Genomic DNA, 12,500 nt, shown 5'->3' with positions numbered 1-12,500 from the left:
AACACTAGCGGCTTTATCTCCTGCTCTTTCTAATGAAAACAATCACATACACACCAACGCCCTGCGGCACAGTGATGGGATGTCCCAATTATAGAGGCCCCCACCCATCACAGATGGGGTTGCTTAATGCGAGAGGGTAGGGGGTGTAAGGTGGCATGCCAACCTCCATCCAACCATGCCCTCCTCTCAGCTTGGCGCAGTGACCTACTTCAGCCCACCAATGCCGTAGCTCAGCGCGCTGCAGGGAAATGACGGGCTGTCTAGCCTGACGGTATACTGTATGAACTCAATTCCAGCCCTGCATTAGTTTTGTTGACAATGATGTCATTTGTGGATATTATTTTGATTTTATCGAAAACTGCGGTCTCCAACACTGTGAAAAAATTTAAATGGCTGAGAGCTACTCATGTCAGGATGATACATTTTTTTAAAATTGATTAAACGGGGTTCCCACAGGTCATGGAATTTCTGGAATATCATGCAATTCTAAAAAGTCTATTCTAGCAAAAGAATAGCAAAAAAACATTCTTGTTTTCAGATAAAAGTAAAAGTTATTTGATTTATTATTATTATTTTTAAACAATCAATAATATAAAATAAATAAACAAAAATAAGTATCTGCGAATGGGGTAAGCAAAATAATCTTGTTTTCACTTTGAAACAAGAATATTTTGCTTACCCCTTAGGCAAATTATACATGTTGTTGTACTGTTGTACTGTTAAACTGTTGTAAATATAACAGATCAAGTAAATTTTCACAGTATGTCTAATTTTTTTTTCTTCTGGAGAAAGTCTTATTTGTTTTATTTCGCCCCTTTAAACTATATTTTTTCCCGAAAGCCTACAGAACAACCCATCATTATACAATAACTTGCCTAATTACCCTAACCTGCCTAGTTAACCTAATTAAGCTAGTTAAGCCTTTAAATGTCACTTTAGGCTGTATAGAAGTGTCTTGAAAAATATCTAGTAAAATATTATTTACTGTTATTTATTTACTGTAATTTTTGTGTGTATACGACTCACCCATTATGCAAGTCATAAAATTCTAAAGATTCATACATTCTATTATAGAAAGTTTTTGAAAGGGATATATTGTTACCAGCACATCTGTAGTTAATCTATAGTTGTATACATGTTTAATGTATCATAAGTTTGATTGTTTAATTTAAGGAAATAATCTAACCTAAATACACACACAGTTTGTGTAGTCAAGATTTGTAAAATTGAGCTTTATTCATTTACTTGTTTATTTATTTTTTCATTTATTTATTCATTCCGTTAGGACTTTCAGGAGTGAAACCTATACCACACTGAAGTGAACTAAACTGAATTTCAACATTGCACTGACACTGTTTAAATTTACTAGAACTTCTATGTTAAGCTGCTTTGACACAATTTACATTGTAAAAGCACTATATAAATAAACATGAATTGAATTAAATTAATTAGTATAGTAGAGCTAGTATAAAATATGGTACTAAACAAAAACCACTTATTCATTCATTCATTCATTCAAACTTTTATTTATTCTTTTTGTTTGACTCTAAGGGTTAATAATTATATTATTATTGATTAAAATTAACTTTTTTGTTTCAGTTTTTTTTCTGACTTTAATATATCAGTCTTAATAATTATTGTGTCAGTTCAAAGTTCACTGAACATTTGCGATAATTATAGGTGACCTCTGCTCTTGCAAATCCCAAAAAGGTCATTCATCTCGCTGACCTTTGTTTTGCAGCTCGTCTTTGCAGTCATCTTAACAAGCAGCCCCTCATTTGTCACAATTTGTCACCCAACCCTAAATTGAACTTGACTCTTCATTAAAGTATATTTATCCATCTGTCACAAGCTGCAAATACTGCGGTACACTTCAAGTATAAACAGTGCTTCTATAGGGGACGCATGGATCCCAGACAGTCTAGGTCCTGACTGATAAAGATTTCACTGATTATCTAAAAGAACTGGTAGCCATTTAACTAAAGCTTAAGCTAATCCATGTACTTTGCCTTCAAGGCTAGCAGACTGTATTTGTCTACTTTAGTCCTGTCTGACTAGCAAGTGCCTGGAGATTTGCCTCCTTTTGAAACATGCTTGCATTTATCATTATTTTTTAATGGCTGTTGTTAAGACAAGTCTAACTGTTACTATTGTTCAAACCTTAAAGAGACACACACAGCACATGACCTAAAGTTGCATTGTGTAAATCTGATATGTTACTTTTTAAAGGGACTAAGATTATTTTTTTTAACCATGCAGGCAAAAAACAGATAAAAATTATATTCCCACTTTATGAGGTACACCTGTCCAACTGCTTGTTAATACAAATTTCTAATCAACCAATCACATAGCAGCCACTTAATGCATATAGGCATGTAGACAACCTTTATGAAGTTGGCACCCCATAAAAACAAATAATCCTCAAAATTATGCCATTCGTTTGTGCTACGTTTGTGCTGATTTGTGCCGCAAAAACGAACGTTTGTGCTGGTTTGAGGTCTGAGATATTAAACATTATTTTTTTGACTGTGTGACGTCACTTTCCACCCAATGTTGCTCAAATTACTTTAAATCAGCACAGTTTGTGCTTGATTTGTGCTGGTTTGTGCCATTAAAACAAACACTGTATCTGTTTTCTTCATTTAGATATAAGCAAAATATTTCGGGAGCCGTGACGTCACTCTTCACCCCATTTCCTCTAAATCGCGCCAAACTGGTGTCATTCATTTGTGCCCGATTTGTGCTGGTTTGTGCCATTAAAACAAACACTTTATCTATTTTCGTTGTTTAGATATAATTAAAATATTTGGGAGTCATGACGTCACTCTCCATCTCAGGTTGTCTAAATCGCACAAAACTGGTGTCATTCGTTTGTGCTGGTTTGTACCATTAAAATAAACACTGTATCTATATTTATTGTTTAGATATTGCCTAATCAAAATATTTCGGCAGCCGTGACGTCACTCCACCCCAGGTTGTCTATATTGCACAAAACTGGTGTCACTTGTTTGTGCCCGATTTGTGCTAGTTTGCGCCATTAAAATAAACACTGTATCTATGTGTATTGTTTAGATATTGCCTAATCAAAACACTTCGGGAGCCGCGACATTACTTTCCACCCCATTATTTCCTCTCAATCGCAACAAAACTGGTGTCATTCGTTTGTGCTGTTAAAATAAACACTTTATCTGTTTTTATTGTTTAGATATTGCCTAATCAAAACACTTCGGGAGCCGCGACATCACTCTCCGCCACATTTCCTCTAAACAAGCACAAATTGAGAGCAAACAAAAATAACATATTTATGCACGAATATGAATATCTGATGTTTATTTCCACAACACAAACCAGCACAAATCAAACCAAATATTTTGGTTATATGTAAACAACGAAAACAGATAAAGTGTTTATTTAACGGCACAAACCAGCACAAATGAATATGACACCTGTTTTGTGCGTTTCAGAGGAATAATGGGGCGGAGAGTGATGTTGCAGCTTCCGAAGTGTTTTGATTAATCAACATCTAAACAATAAAAACAGATACAGTGTTTATTTTAACAGCACAAATCGGGCACAAACGAATGACACAGGTTTGGCGCGCTTTAGAGAAAATGGGGTGGAGAGTGACGTCGCGGCTCCCAAAATATTTTGCTTATATCTAAATGAAGAAAACAGATACAGTGTTTGTTTTAACAGCACAAACCAGCACAAATCGAGCACAAACGACCAATGCTGATTTGAAGTCAATTGAGCAACATGGGGTGGAAAGTGACGTCACACGGTCAAAAAATAATGCTTAATATCTCAGACCCCAAACCAGCACAAACTTTCGTTTTTGCGGCCCAAATCAACACAAACGTAGCACAAACGAAGGACATAGTTTTGGGGATTATTTGTTTTTATGGGGTGCCAACTTCACAGAGGTATGTAGACATGGTGAAGACAGTTCAATCTGAACGTCAGAATGGGGAAGAAAGGTGATTTAAGTGACTTTGAACGCGGCATGGTTGTTGGTGCCAGACAGGCAGAAAGGATGGTCCGAAAAATATTCAGTGAGTGGCAGTTCTGTAGCCGCAACTGCCTTGTTGATTGAAAGGCAACAGTAACTCAAATAACCACTCGTTACAACCGAGGTATGCGAAAGAGCATCTCTGAACGCACAACAGGTCGAACCTTGAGGCGGATGGGCTACAGCAGCAGAAGCCCACACCGGGTGCCACGCCTGTCAGGTAAAAAGAGGAAACAATTTACACAGGCGCACCAAAATTGGACAGTAGAAGTTTGGAAAAACGTTGCCTGGTCTGATGAGTCTTGATCTCTGCTGCAACATTCAGATGATAGGGTCAGAATTAGGCGTCAACAACATGGAAGCTTGGATCTATCCTGCTTTGTATCAATGGTTCAGGCTAGTGGTGGAATGGTGTGGGGGACATGGCACACTTTAGGTCGATTAATACCAATTGAGCAACGTGTCAACGCCACAGCCTACCTGAGTATTGTTGCTGACCATGTCCATCTCTTTATGACCACAGTGTACCCATCTTCTGATGGTTTCTTCCAGCAGGACAACACACCATGTCATAAAGCGCAAATCATCTCAGACTGGTTTCTTGAACATGACACTGTACTCAAATAGGCTCCACAGTCACCAGATCTCAATCCAATAGAGCACCTTTAGGATGTGGTGGAAGGGGAGACAAGTCTGCAGCAACTGTGTGATGCTATCATGTCAATATGGACCAAACTCTCTAAGAAATATTCCCAGTATCTTGTTGAATCTATGCTACAACGGATTAAGGCAATTCTGAAGGAAAAAGAGGGTCCAACCCAGTACTGATAAGGTGTACCTTATAAAGTGGCCAGTGAGTGTAGAGACCCTAAAGAGGCTTAATTGTGGTTAAAAAGTAACCAGTAGCAACCTAGCTATACCCTTACAAACTAAATGGCAAAATAAATAAATAAATAAATGAAAGAAAATCTAAGCATTTTAACAACTACATAGCAATGGTCTGTCTGAAAATCAATCAGATTGACTGATGAACTATGATGAAAAAAATGCTGAATTTGTTTTATTAACAGTATAAAAAAATAACATTCACATTATTGCAACTGAAATGCTCTTAATTAAAAAAAATAATTCTTGCCACAACTGAAACCACCAGGTTGTTTTCTCAAGTTTTATTGATAACCTTTGGTTGATAAATCAACCAGTCAGTTAAAAATGCCTGTTAAAGGGTTAATGTAATGTAATGTGTATATTTATATAGCGCATTTATCCTGTATGGCCATACAACCAAAGCACTTCACAATCATGGGTGGGGGGTCTCTCCACACCACCACCAGTGTGCAGCATCGACTTGGATGATGCGACGGCAGCCACAGGACATCGGCACCAGTGCGCTCACCACACACCAGGTATTGGTGGAGTGGAGAGACAGCTAAAGGGTTAATGTACTGTAAATTAAAATAAATTGTTTTTTTTTTTCGTCAGATGGTTAAACTTACAGCAGACATTATTCCAGTCTTCTGAAAATATGATCCTCCAGAAATTGTTTAAATATGCTGAGTATATAAAAACATTATTTGTTGCCATTTATTTTTTTGTAAGTTGGGATAACAACATTTATTTGAAAAATACATCTCTTCAACAACATTATGAAGGTCTTTCACTTTTGATAAGTGTAATGCATACTCTGCTGAATAAAAGTATGTATTATAAACTGAAACTCTTGAAACGGAGTGTAAAGTGAGTCTTTTGTTGTTTTTCAGATGACAAATCCTGCCATTCAGAATGACTTCAGTTATTACAGGAGGACCTTGAGCCGGATGAGAATCAATAATGTTCCAGTAAGTTTTCTCAGCAACTGAAACTATCACCTCTCTATAACTAAGACTTTCTTTCTTTTCTCTCGCCCTCACATCTCTTTCTTTTTTTGCATTCACCTTTCTGTGTGCTACATCTCTCTCTCTACTTATCTTCTTTCATCCACAACTGTTTTTTTACCTTTAATGTGAATGTATGCCATTGAACAAGCAGCTCTTGATTTCATTTAAACCCCTTTCACATAACTAACACACTTCCTACAGTATATTCATTCTCAACACACATTCTCAAGCTCTCAACCACTTGCACACACCAGCCCTCAGGGGACCATTGAGGACCCAAACAGAAAGTGGCCTCCCACTGGGAGAGTGAGTGAGTTCGGAGATGCTCACTGAAGTGCACTGAGGTGCACCAATATAGTGTGGCACCTGATCCGTGGTCAGCTTTTGTGCATGTCCTCCCCAGAGACATGTTACCCACCTAGGACTAAATATCTGATCTGAAAGCAGGCCGCATACATAGCCCTGGGGGAGCCCATGCAGTCTGCATACCTTTTTTTTCCGTGAAGTGGCGCTGGTTTTCCCCTCACGTTCTCCCAGACTGAATTCAGTAGCTCCATCATGGCTCCCCAGGGCCTTAATACTGTAAGAGAGCTAAATAAATCACTCCAACTAGCACTCCACATCTGCCACCGGCCCCCAGTTTAGACTATTGTTTTATGTAGGAATGTATTTTTAGACTTGACACCAGAATGTGCAGGTGTAAGCAGTTTACTGTAAGATAAAACCACTTTCAATTTAAACAAAAACAAATTCGTTGACTGATTATCCTCATTTTGAAAGTGATGTTTTTGATCGTACTCTATGAAAAGCACTCACTATTCAGCAAATTCTCACTATTAACTAATGACTTCTTCCCTGCCGTTTATTAAGATGTTAGATGTATAATTGTACTTATAAAGTGTACAATCTCCATGATATTATTTTTAAAATTAAGAAGCAAATGAAGAGATTATAGATATGAAATAAAAAGCTGGTTAATAAAATATGAAAAATTATTTAATGGTAGCATTATTATCAGTCACACTTTATTTGCCCGTTTTACAGGTCCATTTACTTAATGTTAGTTATTATGTTTATTACCATGAGCAATACTTGTACAGCATTTGTATAGTGTAGATCATTGTTTACTAAAGCATTATTCAAATCCAAAGTTGTGCTTGTTAATATTAGTTGCACTTTCAGGGTATCTGTGGGGTCTTAAAAGGTCTTAAAATGTCTTAAATCTCAAAAACAAAATGTTAGGCCTTAAAAAGTCTTAAATTTACTGCAATATTGTTTTGTAGGTCTTGAATCTTTTTTAAACAGGTCTTAATTTTCCTTTGTTCATGCAAGCTACCCCATCTATCCAACACCCATCCAAAATTAGGCCTTAACTAAATTTTAGGCTTACATTTTAGTCCCTAACTAAACATTAGGCCTTAAAGTCTTAAATTTACTGCAATATCCTCGTCTTAAATCCTATTTTTTAAACAGGTCTTCTATTTTCCTTTGTTTGTGTATACAGTGCATCCGGAAAGTATTCATAGCACTACACTTTTTCCACATTTTTTTTGTTACAGCCTCATTCCCAAATGGATTAAATTCATTTATTTTCTCCTAATTTTATACACAATACCCCATATTGACAATGTGAAAAGATATTTTTTGAAATTGTTGCAAATTAATTAAAAAATAAAAAGCCTGAAAAATCTCATGTACATAAGTATTCACAGCCTTTGCCGCAAAGCTCTAAATTGAGCTCAGATGCATTCTGTTTCCGCTGATTATTTTTGAGATGTTTCAGCAGCTTAATTGGAGTTCACCTGTGGTAAGTTCAGTTGATTGGACATGATTTCAAAAGGCATACACCTGTCTATATAAGGTCCCAGGGTTGACAGTGCTCAAGCATTCTGCTGTGGAGAGAAGAGAACCTTACAGAAGGACAACCATCTGTGCAGCAATCCACCAATCTGGCCTGTATGGTAGAGTGGCCAGACGGAAGCCACTCCCTGCCTGGAATTTGCCAAAAGGCGTCTGAAAAACTCTCAGACCATAAGAAACAAAATTCTGTAGTCTGATGAGACTAAAATTGAACTCTGTGGAGTGAATGCAAGGCGTTATATTTGGATAAAACCAGGCACCACTCATCCCCAGGTTATTACCATCTCTACAGTGAAGCATGGTGATGGCAGCATCATGCTGTGGGGATGTTTTTTAGCAGCAGGAACTGGAAGACTAGTCAGGATAGAGGGAAAGTTGAATGCAGCAATGTACAGAGACATCCTGAATGAAAACCTGCTTCAGAGTGCTCTTGACCTTAGACTCGGGGACGTTTCATCTTCCAGCAGGACGATGACTCAAAGCACACCGCTAAAATATCAATGAAGTGGCTTCACAACAACTCAGTGAATGTCCTTGAGTGTCCCAGCCAGAGCCCAGACCTAAATCCTATTGAACATATCTGAAGAGATCTGAAAATGACTGTACACCATCGCTTCCCATCCAACCTGATAGAGCTTGAGAGGTTCTGCAAAGAGGAATGGGCAAAAATTCCCAAAGACAGGTGTGCTTAGCTTGTGACATCATATTCAAAAAGACTTGAGGCTAAAATTGTTGCCAAAGGTGCATCAAAAAAGCATTGAGAAAAGGCTGTAAATACTTATGTACATGTGATTTTTCAGGTTTTTCATTTTTAATAAATTTGCAACAATTCAAAAAATCATTTTGGGATATTGTGTGTCGAATTTTGAGAAAATAAATGAATTTAATCCATTTTGGAATAAGGCTGTAACATAAAAAAATGTGGAAAAAGTGAAGCGCTATCAATACTTTCTGGAATACTTTCTACCCAATCTGGCCAACACCCATCCAATTTTAGGTCTGAATTTTAGTCCTTAACTAAATTTTATCCCTTAAAGTCTTACATTAACTGCAATATTGTCCTGTAGGTCTTTTTTTAAAACCGGTATTACGTTTCCTTTTTTCGTGTATAGCTACTCAATCTGGCCAACACCCATCCAATCAGCAACAGTTCATCTCAATGAAACTTTTAACTTTTTAAAAAAAAAATGTAAACTCTAAAATGTCTAACTCTATTTACCATAATGGTTTAATTATTTTCATTATAATAACATTTGTTTAAAAGTTCTCCATGTATTTACTGCAGAGGACTCTGACCTGGACAGACTGTTGTGCATACATTTAGTTTATTGTAGTTTTTAAAACTTAAAACATTTGTCCATTTATTTTATTTTAAAGAAAGTTTGTTAAAAAAAGTTTGTATAAAAGCTTGCTTGTTTTGACACGTTATTTAAAAGATATTGCTAAGAAATTATAATATTATTTAAATGTTTTATTATTGTTGTATTATTACATTAATTTTCCTTCAGCTTAGTCTCTGATTTATTAGAGGTTGCCATTGCGGAGTTTACCACCTTATTACATTTATTAAATTATAATTTTTTTTGATAGGCCAAATCAAAATCTTTTCTAACTGGGCCTTTGTAAAACTCAATGTTTAGTCCTGTACGAGTCTTATATTTCATTCATAATGGTCTTAAAAAGTCTTTACTTGGTGAAGCCTGCAGAAACCCTGACTTTGAGCTGACAAGAACTAATAATAAACAATTTTACTTTTATTAACCAACATTAAGAAATATAAAAAAACATACCATAATAAAGGTAGTGTTCATAATGTGCTAATGTTAGTAAATACAGGGAATATTATTGTAAGGTGTTACTATTTAACACTCCAATTTACCTGTACTAAAGTATAATTCACCAGAGTTAATTGCAAGAGGCAATAAACTCTCATCTTACCTTAGATCTAATCAAAGTTACTAGCAGTATTAAGGTATTCAATTGTTGCTTAAAATTCTGCTTTGCATACTCAAAATTTGGCTGACGTTCACTCGTTCCTCATATTAGCTCAAGGTTTGAGAAACATACATCCATTTTTAAATGATTAATTTTTAATATGCAGTACATTAATGATGTATTAGCTTTTTAGACTGATTTTGCCCTTGAGAAATTGGGGCACAGAGGAAAAAACCTCTCTTAATGCTCACTAATCTTCACGTCTCACCCTTTATGTTATTCTGTTAATCATTTTCATGAGACATTGGGCTCTATTTTAACGATCTAGATGCAAAGTCTAAAGCGTATGGTGCAAAAGCATTAAGGGTGTTTCCGAATCCACTTTTGCTATTTTAAGGAAAAATATGCTTTGCCCCCTGGCACATGGTCTAACGGGGTTATGGGTGTGTTTTGAGCATAACATGCATTAAACCAATCAGAGTCTCATCTCCCATTTCCTTTAACCTTCCTGTCGTGTTCGGGTCAAATATGACCAATTTACAACTTAAAACACTCATAAATATTGTGTTTTACATCTGATTGCCTCAAGACCTTATAATATCCTGCACACTGTGCACTTGAACATTCATGGAATTTTGAGTGTTTTAATCAACCTTGTTACACCTGTGATGTTCCTGGTCAAAAGTGACCACCTTAGGAAATGAATGGTTATCCAGACTATATTCAACCATCAGACAGAAAACGTCCCCATACACACCACCTCAATTCTGTCACTCACTCACACATTTCAGACTGAACGATGTCTTTTGTGGGCACACATCTCTCCCACGCCTATGTGCCGATCCCCCCATGTGATTACATTACATGTTAATTTTGTAATACATTTTCAGTGCCAATTTGTGTTTTTACTGCAGTTATTTTATGTCTAATTATATAAATTTGTTAAACACTACTTTGAGACATTATTTACAGCTAAAGAATGTTGAATGAAGATTTGGTAGTGAAAAATGGTTTTTGTGCTAATTTAAGAGCAGTCAAAACGGACCAGTCAAGCACAGACTGGGAGCACTAAAGTAAGGGGTTGGAGGTGAACACAACAGAAATGTTAAGAGTCAGTTGCGTCACGCCATGGCGCATTTACTATTTACATGGCAGACTTTGTAAGTGGAAAAACTGAACGCTTTTCTAGCGAGAAATCATTTTAACATCTGCACAAGGACAAAGAACAAGCCTCCTCCATTCGGCCTCTTTACTTTACTTTTACTCTTTACCTTACTCCTTTACTTTCGTTGATAAGGAAACAGTGTTATACTCACTCCACTGAAGACATCTATTAGCCTACATATTTAATTTCATTTGTTAAGCGCAAAAACTTCTTTTAAAACTATTACTAAGTTCAGTTCTCATTTCTAGCAAATGAATTAATAAAGAAGAATAATAAGGAAATGTCAAAAAACTGAGTTCTAGCCAAACACATGTCCTATTCTTATGCCCCATATGGCGCGGTCCATTTCAGTTCTTCAAAATAGCAACGAGCCAACAATGTGCCTTAACACACCTTCTTTTTGACCAGAACACCAAATGGATTTGCTATTTAAACAACGTGGCACAAAGCATGAAAATAAGGGTTGCTCTGGTCTGTAAATAGCAGCAAAACCGCCAAACATGTCTTGCGCCTTATTGCACCAGGTGTATGATAGGGCCCATAGACTCCAAACTGGTCAGAAAGAAGAATCTGTTCAAAACTGTTTTGTAAAGTTTCTTCTTGCTTTAATTCATCAACTTCTTGGTGTCTTTTTCACTTAGGCAGAGGGAGAAAATGAAGTCAATAATGAGCTGGCCAATCGAATATCTCTATTTTATGCCGACGCCACGCCGATGCTGAAAACATTAAGTGACGGCACAACAAAATTCGTATCTGAGGTACCAAATTGTTTTGTTCTTGCTTTTTGATCAGTTAAAATCTGACATTTTGAAAGTGGAACAAATAATTTTATTCTCTCTTACCAACAGAATAAAAACTTGCCCATTGAGAACACCACAGATGTATTGAGCACCATGGCAAGTGTGTGCAAAGTCATGTTGGAAACCCCGTAAGTCTTTTATTGTTTATTTTTATCTGACACCATAACGTTTGAAGTGTATTATTTAACAAATTGAATCCGTTTGAAACTAGGAATCAACAATTTTAAAAGATTTGATTCATTTTTTTGTTTTTTGATACAGAGAATACCGCAGCCGCTTCAGCAGTGAGGAGACCGTTTCCTTCTGTCTGCGTGTCATGGTCGGGGTCATCATCCTTTATGACTATGTCCATCCTGTTGGTGCATTTGCAAAGTCCTCAAAAATAGACGTGAGTTAAAACCCCATCTCCTATTTGCTGCAAAGCCATCCTTTAAGATTTCCACCTCCCTCTAGGCCCTAACACTGACTCATAATCAGAGTGCTTAGAAAACTGTGATGATGGCTCTTTCACAGCATCATGACTCATGAGGTTGAGTGCTGTCATTACTCTGCCACTGTTACATTGACTGCTTTTTTTCCCCCAAACAGATGAAAGGCTGCATTAAAGTGCTCAAAGATCAGCCTCCAAACAGTGTGGAAGGTCTTCTAAATGCTCTCAGGTACTGTATTTCACAAGCCAACTTGACAATTTGCCTATTATTAAACTTTTAATTTATATATATATATTTATATATATATATATATATATATATATATATATATATATATATATATATATATATATATATATATATATATATATATATATATATATATATATATATATATATATATATATATATTTTTTTTTTTTT

At 36.2% G+C, this 12,500-nt stretch overlaps 1 protein-coding gene across 1 annotated transcript in view; it reads left to right on the top strand.

Moving 5' to 3' along the window:
- The window catches only part of fam49bb (family with sequence similarity 49 member Bb), a 114,373-nt gene that overhangs the window by 97,605 nt on the left and 4,268 nt on the right, over positions 1-12,500 (top strand). The window contains exons 6-10 of the mRNA XM_056450474.1: positions 5,770-5,847; positions 11,488-11,604; positions 11,695-11,774; positions 11,908-12,034; positions 12,235-12,305. Coding sequence (XP_056306449.1) covers positions 5,770-5,847; positions 11,488-11,604; positions 11,695-11,774; positions 11,908-12,034; positions 12,235-12,305 — 473 coding nt within the window. The remainder of the gene's footprint in view (positions 1-5,769; positions 5,848-11,487; positions 11,605-11,694; positions 11,775-11,907; positions 12,035-12,234; positions 12,306-12,500) is intronic.

Source organism: Danio aesculapii, chromosome 24 (genome assembly GCF_903798145.1).
Source record: "Danio aesculapii chromosome 24, fDanAes4.1, whole genome shotgun sequence".
In the NCBI taxonomy this organism is placed as follows: Eukaryota; Metazoa; Chordata; class Actinopteri; order Cypriniformes; family Danionidae; genus Danio; species Danio aesculapii.
The sequence above is the reverse complement of the archived record's forward strand: the minus strand, read 5'-3'. Positions and strand labels throughout refer to the sequence as shown.